The sequence below is a fragment of the Myotis brandtii genome, unplaced genomic scaffold (assembly GCF_000412655.1).
Source record: "Myotis brandtii unplaced genomic scaffold, ASM41265v1 scaffold28, whole genome shotgun sequence".
Taxonomy (NCBI): domain Eukaryota; kingdom Metazoa; phylum Chordata; class Mammalia; order Chiroptera; family Vespertilionidae; genus Myotis; species Myotis brandtii.
The window spans coordinates 4,869,977-4,889,222 of NW_005360676.1; the positions used below are offsets into that span (position 1 = coordinate 4,869,977).

General features: G+C 36.1%; 1 protein-coding gene across 1 annotated transcript in view; it reads right to left on the minus strand.

The window, feature by feature from the left end:
* The window catches only part of TMPRSS11A (transmembrane protease, serine 11A), a 44,300-nt gene extending 25,952 nt beyond the window's left edge, over positions 1-18,348 (minus strand). Inside the window, exons 1-3 of the mRNA XM_014541792.1 lie at positions 18,258-18,348; positions 10,186-10,307; positions 8,219-8,337 (exon numbers count right to left, since the gene is read on the minus strand). Coding sequence (XP_014397278.1) covers positions 8,219-8,337; positions 10,186-10,307; positions 18,258-18,268 — 252 coding nt within the window. The 5' untranslated portion in view covers positions 18,269-18,348. The remainder of the gene's footprint in view (positions 1-8,218; positions 8,338-10,185; positions 10,308-18,257) is intronic.
* Between the last annotated feature and the right edge of the window lie 898 nt (positions 18,349-19,246).

Below are 19,246 nucleotides of genomic sequence, written 5' to 3' on the forward strand. Positions count from 1 at the left end.
GTCTTAGAAAGCACATTTTCCTTTACCTGGGAAGGACAGCACAGTTATCCCAAGGTCAGAGGTCCAGAGACCCAAAACTGTAATTTAGATAACATGCTGCTTCTGCTTCTGTAAACTGCTTTTTTGCGAACCAGGTTCCTCATTCTAAACCTTGAGTTGTAATCAATACCTTTGTGATCTTTGCCTATATAAGTCTGGCTTTGCCACCATCTTATCACTATGAGATTTGGGGAATGGCCCCTCATAGTCCCGGATTGCAATAAATGTGACTCTTTAATTCGACTTCTTGAGGCGTCCTTCTGTGATTCGTGGGGTACATTACAACACAAGAATGCATAGATCATCCAGGCAGAAAATCAACAAAGAAATATTGGATTCAACCATATGTCAGACCAATGGACCTAACAGAACATTATATCTAAAAATAGCAGCAAAATAATACATTCTCCAGTGCACACAAAAATTCTCCAGAATAGATCATTTGGTGGGTCATAAAACAAATCTTAGGAAATATTTAAGAAGATTGAAATCATACCAAGTATATTTTCTGACTATCATGGTATGAAAGTAGAAATCAACTGGAAGAAAGCTAGAAAATTCCCTAATATGTAGAAATTAAGCAACATATTTATGAACAACCAATGGGTTAAAGGAAAATCCAAAAAAATATTTTGAAACAAATAAAAATGAAAAAACATTATACTAAAACTTATGGGATGCTGCAAAAACAGTTCTAAGAAAGAAGTTCATATCAAGACATGCCTACATTAAGAAAAAAAAGATGCTAAATAAACAATCTAACTTTACATCTCAAGGAACAAGAAAAATAACTAACCTCAAAATTAGCATAAGTAAGAAAATAACAAAGATCAGAGCAGAAATATATGAAATAAACACTAGAAAAATAACAAGAAAAGATAAAGGAAACTAAGAGCTTGTTTTTTGAAAAGATAAACAAAATAGACAAGCCTAAACAAATTTTAAAAAAATGAGAGAAGAGTCAACTAAATAAAATCAAAGATGAAAGAGGAGACATTATAACTGGTACAAAAGAAATACAAAGAATCACAGACGACTACTATGAACAATTATATTCCAACAAATTGGATAACCTAGAAGAAATAGATAAATTCCTAGAAACATACAATCTAATAAGACTGAATCATGAAGAAATAGAAAAATCCAAATAGAGAAAACATGAATAAGGAGACTTAATGGGTAATCAAAAGCCTCCCAAAACAGACAAGCCCAGAACCAGATAGTTTCACTGGTGAATCTACCAAACATTTAAATACAAATTGATACCAACCCTTCTCAAATGCTTACAAAAAAATTGAAGAGGAAGGAATAACCCCAAAATCATTTTACAAGGCAAGAATTACCCTGATACCAAAGCCAGATAAGGACATTACAAGAAAAGAAAACTATCCCAGCTGGCATGGCTCAGTGGTTGAGCAGTAACCTATGAACCAGGAGGTCCCGGTTCCATTCCTGGTCAGGACACATGCCGAGGTTGCAGGCTCGATCCCCAATGTAGGGTGTGCAGGAGGCAGCAGAGCAATGGTTATCTCTTATCATTGATGTTTCTATCTCTCTCACTCCCTTCCTCTCTGAAATAAAAAATATATTTTTTTAAAAAAAAGAAAAGATAATGATAGGCCAGTATCTCTGATGAATATTAGTGCAAAAATTCCGCCCCCCCCCCTCCAAATATTACTAAACCAAATTCAACAGCACATTGAAAGGATCATACACCATAATGAAGTGGGATTTATTCCTGGAATACAAAAATGGTTTAACATACACAAATTAATAAATAATGTATACACATATTAGCAGAAAGAATATAATCATCTCAATAGATGTGGAAAAGCATTTAACAAAATGTAGCATCTTTCTTTATAAAAACTCTCAACAAATTGTATATAGAAGAAACATCACTATTGTATATAGAAAACCCTATAGACTCCACCAAAAAACTGTTAGAACTAATCAATAAATTCAGTAAAGTTGCAAGACACAAAATCAACATACAGAAATCAGTTGCATTTTTATACACTAGCAACAGAATATCTGAGAAAGAAATTTTGATTCACAATAGCATCAAAAATAATAAACTACCTAGGAATGAATTTAACCAAGGAGGTGAAAGATCTCTACACTGAAAACTATAAGACTTTGATGAAGGAAATTGAAAAAGACAAAAACAAATGAAAGATATCCCATGTTCATGGATTGTAAGAATTAATATTGTTATGGTGATAATTATCTTGTATATAAGTGTATCAAATCAACATGGATTACACTTTAAACTTACACAATGTTATATGTCAATTCTATCTCAATAAAGCTGGATAAAAACTGATACAGGGAAGCAAAGTAAGTAAGGATAAAGACATATTTATATAATAACTAAACACATGTGTTGCATAACTAAAAGTAATCTAGTACCATATATTAGACTAGAGGCCCAGTGCATGACATTCGTGCAGTGGGGCAGGGGTCCCTCAGCCCTGCCTGTGGCCTCTTGCAGTCCGGGACCCCTCAGGGGATGTCTGCCTGGGGAGCGGGCCTAAGCCAGCAGGCTGACATCCTCCGAGGGGTCCTTAGCGCTGCCTCGGAGGCAGGAGAGGCCACCCCTGCTGTACTCGCCAGCCATGAGCCCGGCTTCTGGCTGAGTGGCGCTCCCCCAGTGGGAGCACACTGACCACCAGGGGACAGCTCCTGCATTGAGCATCTGCCCCCTGGTGGCCAATGCACATCATAGCAACCAGTCGTGCCACCATTCAGTTGATTTGCATATTAGCTTTTTATTATGTAGGATTTATAATCTTTATGGACTTAAATATTATATGAGAGAAAAATTTATATAGAACTGAGCTGTCTATCTTAGCTGAGTTTTTTCTTGACTAGTAGAACAATTTAGAGAAAAGAGCTTATGTTTGAGTGACCTATATTTCTTCAGATCTCCCCTCTATCATTTCCTAGTTGTGCACCTTAACTTCAGAGGCTTAATTCTCTTATCTGTAAAATGTAGATAATAATGCCTCCTTTGCAGTGTTATATTGAAGATTTGACACGAAATATACAACAACTAGCCTTTTCTTTCAGGATTCAAATTAAAGACATAGAAAGTAGAAGTAGTGTTACACATCTTCCTCTTTCATCATGCCTAATCTTTAATTACAAAACAAAGTAAGTCTTAGCTCTCAAGTAAGGACTCAGCCACTCTCTACATCCAATTTTTCTAACTTCTGAACACAAGATTCTTTGTAACATCTGCTTATTTTTTTCTGAAAGTTTCCAAATCCAATCTGTTCTCTCTAGGCATAGGGCTGTAGCCCTTCACCAAGCATGAGGTGTCTTTTACCTTTCTTACCTTATTCAACCCCAAACTTTAAATAGTTTAATTCCTTTGTTAAGTTTAAGTGTACCTTGACACAGTTGCCTTTTCTCTGAAGAACTTCCTGCTTCAGTGTTGATCTGAGCCAAATCTCACTTCTGCCTTCTAATTCATTTACAGAGTGCTCCTAATTATATTCCTCTCCTTGCATCACTTTCTGTTTCCAATTTTTTTTTGTCACTACAACTCTAGACACATAAGCTCAAGGATACTTTGAGGATCATTTCAGGCCCTGTTCTTAGTGTACCTGGGTACAAAGAAGATAAAATTTAGAACTGCTTTGGGTATAGGAGTAGAGTATTGTTTTTGTTTTTTGGTGAGACACAACCGCAATAAGAAAATTCCCAACTGTTGCCTGTGCTAATGCAGATGGTGATCACTAACCCATGTTAATAGTATAGTTGAGAGAGACAAATGTACCAGGAATAATTACTTGATTTCTGGTATTTTATGGGATGGTTGATGGGAAAGAAAATCACATAGATGATTCTTATGGATGATAGTTTATTAAGAACATGTAATCTCAAGTCCCAACTATATCACTTACTGGTTGTGTGATCTTGAGTAAATTAACTTTTCTGTACCTTAGTTTTCTCATCTGTAAAAATGTGATAGTAATTGTTCCTACCTTATAAGGCTGTTTTTTGAGGATTAACTAAAATGACACATAGGATGCTTAATGTGGTGTTTAGCATTCAATACATGTTAGCTATGTTATTGTCATGGTGTTATTTGTAATGACCTTATAATTTAAAAGTATTTCTTGATATATCTGAAATATATTTTTCCAAATAAAGTACTCCCTCTGTCAGTGACACTACTCAAACTTATAATAATGATGAAAGTGACCTATCCATTTGGGAGTGTCATGAATTACTGGTTTCTGGTTACTGGTGTCTTCTCTGAAGAATTATATGAAAGATGAGACATGTCTGTGCCACTATCTCAGGGAACTGGGATGGGTTTTAGCAGTATCTGAGCATGAATTCATTTTACTTTTACATCTCCATTCGCATTCAAATAGTTAAATCTCAAATTATGAGGAAGAACAGGACTGCAACCTGTTTGTCCTGGCTGTCTAGTGAGCACCCCTATGGTGCAGAGAGAAGAATCTGGTTTTACTCATTGGAATTTAACAACAATAAATAGGAGTGGCTCAGGATGAGGCATGAACCCTTCCTGTAATTCTTAGGGTAACTTAGTGGGGAGTGGATGGAAAGGGACACCAGTCTTCTTCAAAGAGGGCTACAACAATACAAAGCCTTTCCAGACCATGGGAACCCTAGTTGATCTTCCTCTTCTTTGAAGTTCTTTTGTACTTCTTTCCTCAACATACAATTTAATCCTTAATTATATCGTGTCATGCTATTCAATTTCATGTTCCTCTCATCTCTCCAAAGAGATTGGGAGCAGTTTTAGGGAACAGATCATGTTTCCTTTCTTGCAAGACTCAGATGCTGAGAAATGTAAAGAGCTGAATAACGTACCATATGTTGGGAAAACAGATTGTTTTAATCAATTGGGAAAACTGGCTCACTCTATGGAGAATAACACCTGGGTTCCTACCTAACATCACACTCAAAAGTAGACTCCAGATACATTAAAGACCTACTGTCAAACTATAAAGTTAATAGAAGAAATTATAGTAGAATGTTTTAATATAGAATTAGAAAGAGGAAATGACTTCATAAAAACTTTTAAAAACACAACAGTAAGGCAAAGAAAATTGATGAATATGATTATTTCAAAATTACCAATCTGTATTTTTAGGAAGCATGGCCCAAATTAATAGAAGACAGAATGAATAAGTACAATGTCTGTAACCAATGGATTGTTTGCATCGCAACATAAGGAACTCCTGCAAAGCAATGCTAATAAAATAAAACAGCCTTAACAGAAAAATAGGCAAAGGAAAGGTACAGGCAGGTTATGGAAATGAAAGCTCAAAAGGCTAACAAGTATATATAACAATGCTAAAACTCATTAGCAATTAGAAAAATGCAAACTAAATCACAAATAAGATACAACTTAATGGTTGGCAGAAATGAGAAAGCTAACTAATACCAGGCGTTAGCAAAGATGTTGGGACGTGGGGATCCTCACGCACTGCAGATGGGAGTGCACACTGATGCAGTCACTCTAAAGAGCAAGCCAACAGCAATTAGTTAAATTAAGTGTATGCAAACCTAATGACCCAGTAATTCTGCTTCCTGAAGAACTTGCATGGGTTCATAAGGGGATAAGGAGGAGGCTGTTTAGTGCAGCATTTCTTGGAATAATGGGAGGAGGTAAAACATGGTCGGTATATAATATGAATCATCATGTAGCTGCTAAGAGCAATTAATTAGATGCACATTTAACAGCATAGGGAGATCTTAACACATCTGAGTAAAAATTTATGAAACAAAAAGTGATACAGTGGACTGAATATTTGTTTAACCCAAAACTCATATGTTGAAATCCTAACCCCCAAGGTAAAGATATCAGGAAGTGGGAAGATAGTGGGAGGTAATTAGGTCATAAATGGTCATAAATTGGTGCCCTGACTAAAGAGACTCCAAGGGCTGTGTAGCTCCCTGCTCTCCACCCTGTGAGATACCCCAAGAAGTCTATGGTCTGACCTGAAAGAGGGCCCTCACAGAACCTGATTATGCTGGTGCCACGACTTTAGGCTTCCAGCCTCTGGAACTGTGAGAGGTGACCTTCTGCTCTTTATAAGCCACTCAGTCTGTGGTACTTTGGGAAGCAGCCAGACCTGACTAAGCCAAGTGATTTATAACACAAAGAATAATTAAAAGCATGTGCATACAAAACAACAAAAAGTATTTTTTGCAAAAAATAAATACAAACAAAAGTCTACACATGAAATACAGAATGGTCACCTGCAGAGGGAGATGAATGGGAGTGTACTATGAGAATAAAGAATCATAAATAGTGATGCCTACAAGTCCTTTAGTTGATCTCTCCTCCTTGCCCCCACCCTCGCTACCTTCCCTCTGAGGTTTGACGGTCTGATCAATGTTTCTCTGTCTCTGGATCTGTTTTTGTTCATCAGTTTATGTTGTTCATTATATTCCATAAATAAGTGAGATCATGTGATATTTATCTTTCTCTGACTGGCTTATGAAACATATGTAATACCTTAATCAATAAAGAAAAAATATAGTGATGCCTAGAGAAGGCCTTGCATGTACTCAGGATGATAGTGTCATTACCTAACTTAGCCTTTGCCTCTAAGGCAGCGGTTCTCAACCTGTGGGTCGCGACCCCTTTGGCAGTCAAACGACCCCTTCACAGGGGTCGCCTAAGACCATCCTGCATATCAGATATTTACATTACGATTCATAACAGTAGCAACATTACAGTTATGAAGTAGCAACAAAAATAATTTTATGGTTGGGTCACAACATGAGGAACTGTATTTAAAAGGCCAGAAGGTTGAGAACCACTGCTCTAAGGCTTCTCCATTCCTAGAAATGAATTCTGTATTGAAACCTAAAAGTCTACTTCCAAACACAGTTCCTGTTATAGGTGTACTTTATCATTTCTTTCGCTTTCTTTTAAAACATCTATTGCATTCTTGTCCATTCACTTCAATAAAGACAATATCTCAGTTAGCCTAACACAACAACAACAATGTTGAGAAGAAAACATAAAATAAAATAAAAAACACAGATTTTTAACTGTCTCAATACTTACTATAAATTTCCCATTGTTCAAATAATTTGTATACCATTTTCACTACGTATACTCATATTTTTCATTGAGGAAGTTATGTGGAGTTTCTCAGGATTAGAGGAATAAAGGAGTACTAGGGTATATATATATAGTTTTTAACTGTCATTCCTCAAGAACTGATTACAAATTCTATTTTCTAAGGTGTCAAGAATATAGAAGAATTTAAGGATGTATATCAATCTGTAAATGGTTATTGATTTGGGGGAATGAAACTTCAATATAGAATAAGTATGCATGATTTAATGATAATTGAAAACATACATTATAAACCTCATCTCTAAATTTACCATATGCTGTAATTGAGAATGCCTAGGACAAAGATTGGATGGTGATATGGAAAAAATAAAAATTGATTTGAAGGAAAAAAGAAAATGTTTTGAGAGGGATAAAAGTTCTTTGACTAAAACAAATCAATACAACTGTTATTTTTACATCTTTAAAATAACTGTATTTCTGTGTTAACAGGAAAGTTAACTTGAGCTTAGCATTTAAGTAAGGGTTCAAGGTATCTTGAGCAAAATTATTGGACAGCTAAGTTTACTTTTTTTTCCCTTTTAGGAGCATTCTTTAATTTTAGTTTTAAAAAATGTGTTAGCATTTCATTGAACTAAATTGTAATAAGCCTGGGTATTTTAACTTTATTACTATGTAAGAGAAAATGAATATTTATGATCATCTTTCCTCATGTATTTAAAAATCTTTAAAATTTTAAAATGTGGTCTCCAAAAACAAGCATGTGTCTTACAAATAACCACTTCTGACATGGTTAAGCGTTCCCGTTTAGGTAATATTACGGCCTCAGTTCTCTCACCTTTAAATGAAGTAGTTGAGTCAGGAAGAGTGGTTAAACAGGACGACCCATTTGTTAGACATGCTGACGCCCTTGCTCCCCTATCCTGCCCTGCCCTTCCCATCAGACACCTATCCAGTGGGTCTGGAGCGGGACCTCGGCATCTGCACGATGATTCTGGTGCAGGTAGTCTGAAACTTAGGTTTTGAAAAATATTGAGTGAAATGAGCTACAAAATCCTTTCCACCTGCATTATCCTATGATAGAAATAATTGTGTCTGACTTACCAAGTTTTCACTTATCTCTTTTAAGTCCTTCAGTTGGTATACACCATTGTGTCCAGAATCACTATTGGTTCGTACATCTAAAATTTTAAAGACACCATGATAATACTCCGTTTTCTGGCCTGCGGTGAAAAGGAAAAGCAGAAAATTAAGTGGTTTTGGAAAAAAATTCAGAATCCAACTATAATGAGGCTAATATGGTCTTGAATATATTGCTGAGAGCCTTTCTAGTTTAGTTTAATAAAAAGTACAGTGAAAATGATTAATACCGCTGGTTAATAACAGCAGCTTATATTTATTGAATGCCTATTATGTGCCACGCCCCATTCCCGGCACTCTACCTGTAGCATTTCCTCACTCCAGCTCTCTAAGATTATAATCACCTCCATTTCACCAATGAGAGAAGTGAGGCTCACTGGTGTTAAGAAACTTGCTCTATGCTATGGAAGCGGTGCGTGACCTACCTGGGTTTTAAACCCGGACAGTCTGGCTCTAGTCCTGGAACGTTTAATTACCATATGACCCCTTGCTGAGGTGAAGTGTATGCCATCGTATACTCTACTGGAAGTAGACGTAAATAAATTTTTTTATGTTTTCACTTATATTTTAAATTAATTTTTTTCAAATAAAAATCTTTATACATTTTAATTTGTAATGTGAGAACACTAAGAAATACATGAAAAGAAAGGCAGGGGAACACTATCAGGTTGGTAGTGAGAACAGTGTGAAACTGGGATGAATCAGTAAGAAAGGAGAGAACACAGAGAACTGTGGGAAGTACTGAGGAATTTGGTAATCTCAGGAGGAAAGCGTCCAGGTGGAGGGCGGGTGGGCAAGAAAGCTATGAGAGAGTTAGAAATTGAGAACAGAGCAACCACAAAACAACCTTTCTCCTCGGGGAGCCTGGCATAGACAGGACACAATGAGGGTTTTCCATGGAGCTAGGAAAGAAACAGGGATCTCAGGATAGTCTCTCTCCTAAGTGGGACATCTCTGGATATGGAATGCTTTTTAGACCCCCTGATGTTTATCCATACAATCCACAATTATCAATCTTTTTAATCATAGCGAAGGAGTTTTTGTGCAATGAAATTAACTGACCTAAAACTCTTTGCCATCATGTAAACTATAGGTTGGATTGTTATATTGGACCCAGAACTATGTTCTTAAGCCCTTTAAAGCTCATAATGGAGTCTTCAGTCCCTCATCAAGTCTGAGGAAAGGGACAGCAGATAAGACCACTCAAGTTAGCAACCTGAACTATTTGTTTTATCACATAACCTGGGTCAGAGTCACATTGTAGAGATTTGTCAAAAAATGTAAATGGATTTTACTCTGTGCAGAGAAAAATGCAATGTTAGAAGAGGCAATTCTAAAATGCATTGTTTATGTGATTATAAATATATCAGGCAATACAAAAATCCCTGAATATTATTTTGGAGAGTGCAAATTTTTCTCTAAAAATTAGTAAAAACATTGTGTCATATTTATAGTTTACCAGTCATTTCAAAATTAATCATTTCCTTGGACATGTGCTTTGCTTTTAGCTTTGAAATGTTGGTGGACAGAAAAATTATGAGTAAAAGAGCCAATTTTAGTTACTAATTTAGTAAGTAATTTATCATAGTTTTTCCCTTGAATGTACAATGAAGATTAGAATGTATTATGATTAATATCTTTGATCTTTTGTGTAGTTCTCAAAAGAATACTAGATTGTGAGCTCCAAGGATATAGGAAATTGGTCTGCTTCGCTTAATGCTCTATCTTGAATACCCAGAAAAGTAGTTGCATATAATAGGCATTCAGTTATTAGTTGTTGATGAAATAATTGAATAAATAAAAATATTCAGAATGTGGGCATTTACAGGTAAAAGCACAAATGTCTTTTGGATGAAATTACATTCATGTATGCGAATGAAGCTTGACAGAAAAATGAACTCAAACTGAGTGAAATCCATAACTTTACCTACCAGAGACTAAGAAGTGAGCCAGAAGACCAATGGTCACTGCCACCACAATCAGCAATAACACAACGAGAAGGGCAATCATCCATGGTTTCAAATCTCGGCTTCGGGTGCCAAATCCTACTGCTCTGCATAAAGGAAAACTCACCAGTAACTCTCACATAGTCATGGTCACAGGCTTTCTGATACTCCTTGAGTAAGTGCAAGCTGCTTTAGCTTACCTTTCCCAGCAAGATGGTATTTGTCTTCCATTTTGGTCAAGGTCATCTTGGTGTGAGGGGAGGTGTGGAAAAGATGAAAATTTGGGAATCCATAATATTGCTTCAGTTTTCTATTTCTAGAGGCTATTCATGGCTCTCTGTGGTGGCCAGATCTGATTTCCCTTAACAGTGTGGTCCAAAGTAGCATGCATGCTTGAAAAAGGACCATTTCTTCTTTCTCCAGTACTTTAAAAATTATCTTTTATTTGTCTACCCTTTTAGAGTTTACAAAGTAATTTCAAATCTATTATCCCATTTACATTTTTTAAATTTATCTTTACTGTTGAAAGTATTACAGATGTCGCCCTTTCCTCCCCCCCCTTTGACCCACTCTACCCCGCTCACACCTCCTCCCAAGGTCTTCCCGGCAATATTGTCTGTCCATGGGCTATGCATATAAGTTCATTGATTAATCTCTTCCATTTCTCTCCCCCTTCCCTCTTAAATACGTCAGTCTGTTACTTGCTTTAATGTCTCTGGAACTCTTTTGTTCATCAGTTTATTTTGTTCATTAGATTCCACATATAAGTGAGATCATGTGATACTTATCTTTTTCTGACTGGCTGACTTCACTTAGCATAATACTCTCACATCCCTCCATGATTTCTCAAAGGTTGATAAAGTACTCATCCATCTCAACAAACAACCTAATTAAAAAATGGTCAGAGGACCTGAACAGACACTTCTTCAAAGAAAACATAAAAATGGCCGAGAGACATATGACAATATATTCAACATCACTAATCATCAGAGTGATGCAAATTAAAATGATGATGAGATACCACCTCACACCTGCCAGAATGGCTACCATCAACAAATCAACAAACAAGTGCTGGTGAGGATGTGGAGAAAAAGGAACTCTACTTAGTACACTGCTGGTGGGAATGCAGACTGGTATAGCCACTGTGGAAAACAGTGTGAAGATTCCTCAAAAAAAAAAATGGAATTGCCATTTGATCCAGTGATCCCACTTCTAGGAATCTATACTAAGAAGCCAGAAACACCAATCAGAAAAAATATATACACCCCATATGTTCATAGCAGTGTTATTTACAATAGCTAAGTCTAAGAAGCCAGAAACACCAATCAGAAAAAAATATGTACACCCCTATGTTCATAGCTGTGTTATTTACAATAGCTAAGATCAGGAAAAAACCCAAGTGCCCATCAGTAAATGAGTGGATTAAAAACTGTGGTACATTTATACAGTGTAAAAAAGAAGGATATCTTACTCCATTTACTTTTTATCTTTTATTTTTAACTGGCTGTGGAAAGGCAGTGTGTCCTCTGATGGACAAGAGCTAAGATGATAGAAGCAGGAAGCAGAAGGTCCATGGGGAGTAACATCACTTAGTCTCTTAAATGGCTTAAAATCTAAAAATTCAAATATGAGGGAGAACTTAGAGACTACTTAGTATAATTTAATGCATTTTCTAGATGAGGAAACTGAGGCCCAGAGACAAAAAAGTCATTATCCAATATAATAGAACCATCAGTAATATTAAACTCATGAATTCTCACTCCTTCAACCCATTTTTTTTCTCAGTGCCAGACTGCATCTCCATTGATTGCATTTTAATTTTTAAATATGTTTATTATTTATATAGTTATTTAGTCACTCACTCATTTATTCTTTATATATTTGACCATTCATTTTCTCAGAGAATCTTATCAGTATGTCTCCAAGTCATTCAAAAACACACAAAAGAAGAACCAAAACAAAAAGGTTAGAACTCAAGGAGTTTTATGAACTTTGAAATCTTTCTGCCATTTGGCCCACTCCATTTTCAAAGCCAGTGGTGGTGAATCTCTCTCACTTTAAATCTCTCTGATATTCTGAATTTCTCTTCAGGTAGAGCCTTATACTTTTTTAAATCCTCCCCTAAGGCTATGTTTCTATTGATTTGAGAGAGAGAGAAAAGGAGGGAGAGAGAAGGAGAGAGAGGGAAACATGGATGTGAGAAAGAAACATCCATCGGTTGCCTTCCGTATGTGTCATGACTGGGGATGGAACCCACAACCTATTGCCTGACCAGGAATCAAACCCACAACTTTTTGGTGTCTGGGACGATGCTCCAACCAATGGAGCCACCTGGCCAGGGCGAGCTTGTCCTTTTTTAAGGTATCACCTGATTAGGTTAGGCACAAAGAATAATTTCCCCATCTTAAAATCAACTGATTCAGACCTTAATTATATTTGCAAAATTCCTTCACAGCAGCACCTATATTTGTTTGAATAAATAGGAGAAGGAATATGTGCATGAAGGACTAAGAATCATATAAATTTATCACAAAATATTATGACTTCGATAAAAATGGACAGAAATCTATAGACTTCATAAAAAAGCATGTGAGATTTAAATCTCTAATTGTGGGGGTGGTGAAGAATTATCTCATTACAATGGAATTCTATGTTAAGCATGCAATTAGAAGATTAAGGGATATTTTTTCAAGCAATAATTTGGGGAATGCAATGTGAACCCTTGGAAATTAAAATGGAAAGAAAGCTAAAATTAATCCCTCATTATGACCTAATTGGCAATCTGTATTCAATGAAATCCAGTTTTTCATACTCATTATATCTTCATTAAGCTTGGTTATTCAGTATATTCATGGCATAATTTTTCCAAAGATGTCAATGAAAACGTGATAATTTGAATAATTTGGTAATTTTGCTTTCTGCAATCTTTCAGACTGAAAGATATGTGTCTTGAAGAATATATAGAGCAGTATGAATTGTTAATGATCAGAGTTGGGATATTCATTTCCTCAGCAACCATGCTGTAACCTGAGGACTTTCATATATGTGAGTTCTATATATTTGAGTTAGCAAAAGGCTAACTCACTCCACATGGATCTACCTTTTTCTAGAAAGGCTTTCCCTGAAGGCAGCAACTTTGGCTTACTCCACAGTCAACCACATGCCCTTTATAATTTTTTCTACAAGTTCCAAATATTTCCTTTTCCAATAATATTTTTTGCTTTATTTTTTAAAATATATTTTTATTGATTTTAGAGATAGAAACATCAATGATGAGAGAGTCATTGATTGACTGCCTCCTTTATACCCTCCACTGGGGATCGAGACCACAACCTGGGCATGTGCCTTTGACCAGAATCAAACCTCGGGCCCTTCAGTCTGAAGGCTGAGGCTCTATTCACTGAGCCAAACCAGCTAGGGCTTTTTGCTTCCTTGTACAGTGGGGCCTTGACTTACAAGTGTCCTGACTAACGAGTTTTTTGAGATACCAGCTGTCTCTCGGCCGGTTTTTTGCTTTGAGTTGACAGAGTAATTTGAGTTAACGAGCTCCTTAAGGAGCTCAGTCTCCGAACGAATTAAACTCGTAAGTCAAGGCCCCACCGTAGAAACATGATACCTTTACACAAATGCAGATAGAGACATGTGATTGTTTACCGTGGTATCTTTACACAAATGCAGATAGAGACATGTGATTGTTTACAAGCACCAATTTACAGATAGGTTATGGTCTCGTAACTCTTCATAAAGACAGTTTTGAAGTGTAAAATATACTATCTGATTTTAAAAGAAATTATCGGTTAGCTTCCCAGGCCAACTTAGATGTCTATTTAACTCCTAATGTAACTGAACAAAGGTGCTAAATGCACTAACTTCCTGGGAGCCATTTGGTGCAGAAAACTGCTCCTCTTTCTCCAGCCTGGTTCCCACCTCTGGAGGCAAGTTCTTATAGAACCAAAGTGCCAAACTCTCCTTTCACCAGTGAAAATCATCATTCCTTCTGAGCCACTAATATCAGGCATTTTTTACAGAAAAGCATCCTTTTGTGAGGACCTAACATATGACTATTCTAGAATGACCATTTAATACTAAAAGTAATAAGAACAAGAGCTGACTTTTATTAAGTGCTGACTTTGTAGGAGTTGTTGATATCTTGTAATCTTTCATCCTCTAAAGACTCTTGTCAGCAGAGTTATTTATCTTCATTTTACAGGCAAATAATTTGCTCAGTATATACAGTCAGTGGGCAGAATGATAATCTAATTTTGGCCACTAGTACTCAGAATCCCATCTTTCTCTGAGATATCAAACTTCCCTTTGAGAGTGAAATTTTTTTTCTTTTTTCCAGAACAGGATTCCTATTAACCCAAATGAATAATGTGTGAAATTTCAAGCAGCATAAAAAACAAGTGTATAGAAACCCAGAAGAGGAGTTGGCATCTGAAGTGGGGCAAGGGTAGTCTAATGGGAATGAGCCCTTCACCCAAGGGATCTGTGCTAATTCTGATTAGTGTCAGAACTGAACTGAATTGTAGGACAGCTGGTGCTCCAGAATTGTTTGGGGGAAAGCCCCACACAGCCGGTGTCAAAGTGTTGTGAATGTGGCAGTAGTGTGAAAGTGAAGAAAAACACAGAGTTTTTCTGAGACAAAGGTTTTAAAAATTCCTTTAAGTCTTCACCTGCCCCGACAAATGTTCGGAAGGCATCCTGTATTGCAGATATGGCCCTGTCTTTTGGAGTAGAAGAATTTGGCCTCAGTCCCCGCTTATAACTCTTTAACATGTATCATGAGAAATTTATATGACTTCTCTGAATTTCAATTGTCCCACCTTAAAACCGTGACAATAAATACTGCCCAGAAGTGTGAAGCAATGAAGCGAGTAATGAAGGACTCTAGCACATATTAAACTTATTCTGTGGGTCAGGTGTTTTCGTACGGGTTATCTCACATAGTTGTTGCCACAGCTTTGTGGAGTTTTGAGTGACTAGCAATATGGATCTTTTATTCAAATTTTAAAAAACAAAAGTTATTTTTGCTTGAAAATTATAAGCAAACAAAACGAAAACAAAAAAAAGGAAAAGCAGAATATCTTAATAGTTAAGCTCTGATTCCAGATTGCCTCAAATCCTAACTCTTCACTTTACTACCTTTGATGGTGTATGGCCAGTTACTTTTTCATCTATGAAATGGAGATAATAATAGTATCTAACAGTATCTAAACACTATGAAATTGCTGAAGAATTAAAAAACAGTAAAATGGATAATTTTCACAATGCTTAGTAATCAGTAAGAAACATGAAGGTTTTACTTTACTATTTTGATTTTAATTCTGAAGATAGAGGTTTTTTTTAAATATATTAGAGAGTGGGCTTGGCAAATTAACAAATTGTTTAAAATAAGTATTCAGAATGAAATTAAAATATAAAATGTAAATGTTAGCAAAGACTTTCCCAGGACTACCTTTTTCTCTAAAGAATAAAAATGGAGAGGAGGAATCTAATTTTTGCATTTATTTAGCAATGCCAAAAATAATGTGCTATAGGAAGAGAGGGAGATGCAGACTTATGGGAAAAGGACAACAATCTCAGATGAAGTCATTTAGTATTTTATTTGTGCAAGGGAAATAACTGAGATTTTAAGTGAGTAATTCTCCCAATTAATACATTTTTAAAGAAGAGTAGGGGTTTGGATATTGTGAAAGGCAAATGCAAATGAATATTCACAGCAAGTTTCAAACACTAAAGATATCTCTGAGATGTAGAGAAGAGGGTCACTAAATCCATAGAGAAGAGACCTAAGGTTCCATAGAGCAGAAACAGTGAAGATATGGGTCAAATATATTTTGACAAGGGTTCCCATTGTATTTCTTGTTCATTGGGAAGTAGGAATAGTGAGTGTGATTGTAGAACGTATTGTAGATTTAATGTAGGTGAGATATAGCGTGTCATGGCAACGGCTTCCCCCACTCTCTGGAAGTGGAGCATTCCTATGAAACCTCTAGTAAGCATAAGTGGTATAAAGGGAAGAAACATTTATCATTAATTTATATGGAAAAATTTTCGTGCATTCCCAGATCCCCAAAGTAACTTATCAGATCATACCAAATAACACACACAACTTAAAGTAACACTAACATGTAGTAAGAACAGGAATGATAGTGATAAATACGTAGCCTGTATAAACTAGATTGAGCTTGATGATGCCTTCAATGCTCACGGTTTGCTGCCTCTGTATAGCTCACTGCAAAACAAACACTGAATGCTATTTTCGCTTTTCGTAGTTTTTTTTTCTTTCTTTCTTTTTTTTTTTTTATAAAAGCGAAAGTCCTCTTTGGATTTCTTTCAATTAACAAAAACAGATACTAATGTAGATTTTTTTGTAACAGTGAAGTGGCATAGCATGAACTTTTGAAAAGTGGGGATACCTGAAATTATTAAGCTTTTGCTTTGCCTCAGTCCTCAGATTCACCTGTTAGTGTGACCTGCCACCTCCTACAAATCCTCTAAATCCTGGATTAGTGTTCCTTGAATTTATCTTAAAGGAACCATAAACTTTTGATGATTCCTACTGTCTCCTTTCTTTAACAACAAATGTCATGGGTGCCCTAAACAAAAGCATTGATTTCCAAAATTATTCCTGTAATTTACTTCCCTAAAACTGAACACATTCCCATATACACAGATATTCATTAGAAAAAAATGATTTTGGGTATCTGTAATCATGAGACTTCATATTCTTAAAAGAATAATTTGGGGAATGTGAAATATGAAAGGTTGGAACTACTGCTTTACAACATCATGCTTTCAATGAAATGGGATATACATTTTCAAAATCAATAAATTTTAATAAGCAAAACATTAATGCTAAACAGTTACATGTGTTTACTCGTTCATGTGTTCACCAAATATTTATGGAGTGCCGATTATGTGTGAAGCTTTATAGACCTGCTCTCAGGATCTCAGACCCTTTGACAATTGCAATGTGCTCACTAAAGTGCTGATACAAATATGGATTTTATTAGTGGGGAAGGAAGCCGAGGGAAGTTCATTAATTAAGTGGCCAATCTAGAGTCAAGTTCTCATCTCTGAAATTTCCCCGGTTGGAACCCTGGCCCCCCGGGAGCGTCTGCAGGAGTCCGGGAAGACTGGACTTGAGGAGCTGTGCATTGCAGCTCTCGGGCTCTGTCATTACACAGCTCCATAGACCTGGGAGGCTCCTTCACTTCTGTTTCCCTCAGATTTCTCTTTAAAGTCAGAGTTAACAATACCTGTTCTACTGATCTCACAACAGTGTCCTGGCTATTAAATGAAATAACATAAATACAAATGTTTTGAGATGGCATAAATGGTGAAGTATTATTGTCATCATGGATGGTGAAAGTCACTATTTTAAATGTGTATAAAGTTATATCAAAAATCTTACTTTTTCCTCTCCTCTGCATGTAGCAAACCCCATTTGAAAAACAAAAAATTTGAAATCATAGTTTTCTTTTTTCTTAATATTTAATAGAAAAATTTTAAGAGAATAGACATGTTTTCCCCAATCCAGGTCTCCTGTTTTCTTTCTTCCCCCAAGAAGTCCTGACAGTTCTATGATGAAGGCAGGTGCCTCTATAGTTACTGACCTCCCAATCTGCATTAGTTCCCAGGGACTGACTTGAAAGTACAAGGAAAAGCAGCTAAAGGGAAAGTGCCATAGAAGCTAAATTTAGTCAGATTGCTAACAGGTTTTTTAAAAAACAAATGAACACCTTTCTCCTAACCCCAAAATCAGAATCAATCAGGATGCAATGTAATATAGTTTTCATTAACTTCTAAAATCCCAACTATTTGAAATTCACAATGTGCAATAATGCTGACAATGATCTTTTAAATACAAAAACACTAATTTCAAATACAGAGATTAATTCATCTGTTATAACAATTTCAGATATCTCACAAAATCCAATGGAGATTCAGTCCACTGAGGACACCTCACAGGAGCCTCTGACACACCAAAAATCTAGCCACTGACACACAGCAGAGCAAACAAGCCATTTACAAAACAAAGCTGAACTTACCGAAACATCATCTACAGGAGGAAGATATGATCTTGGAAGCATGCACCCACTGAACTCGACTTTCTAATCAACTATATGACATCTCTCGTGTATTAAAGGTCTACAGCTACAAGAAATAAGGAAACAAATTACAAGTAGTTGAAATGAAACTAGTTCGACAAGTCTGAACAGAGAAGTCTCAACCCATAGAAGAGCTTGAAGAAAATAGCTCAGAGACAGCATAGTCCCAACAAGAAAGCAATACCTTTTTTTTTTTTACTATTGACTAATTTCATCAAAGGAGAAGAAACTCGTTGCAAGGATTTGAATGAGAAACACCTAAGGAATGCACTAGGATTAAGAGTTTAAAGAAGATTATTGGTAGGTATACAGATATCTTAAAGAAACCTTCACATAAAAGCTCTCAATAAACACAACCAGATATTCTTAAAACATATTCATAAAATAACTCAAGAAATACTCTTACCATAACCGGTTTTGCTCAGTGGATAGAGCATCGGCCTGCGGACTCAAGGGTCCCAGGTTCAATTCCAGTCAAGGGCATGTACCTTGGTTTCGGGCACATCCCCAGTAGGGGGTGTGCAGAAGGCAGCTGATCAATGTTTCTCTCTCATTGATGTTTCTAACTCTATCCCTCTTCCTTCCTCTCTGTAAAAAAATCAATAAAATATATTTTAAAAAAAGAAATACTCTTTAAATTTTTTGTTGAAAAGAGCTATCTCCATGTGTCACAGGGATATAGTGAATTTATTAATACATAATCATTTTTATTTTCTTTTTTAAAAAATATACTTTTAAAAAAAGTTTTATTTTATTGTTTGAAGTATTACAAATACTAGTACTTATGTCTTCTTTTTTTCCCCATTGACCTTCCCCTGGCCTCCCCTACTCCCCCAGCACATGCCCTCCCCTCATCCCTCCAGTGTCTTGCGTCCATTGGTTATGCTTATATGCATGCATACAAGTCCTTCAGTTGATCTCTTACCTCA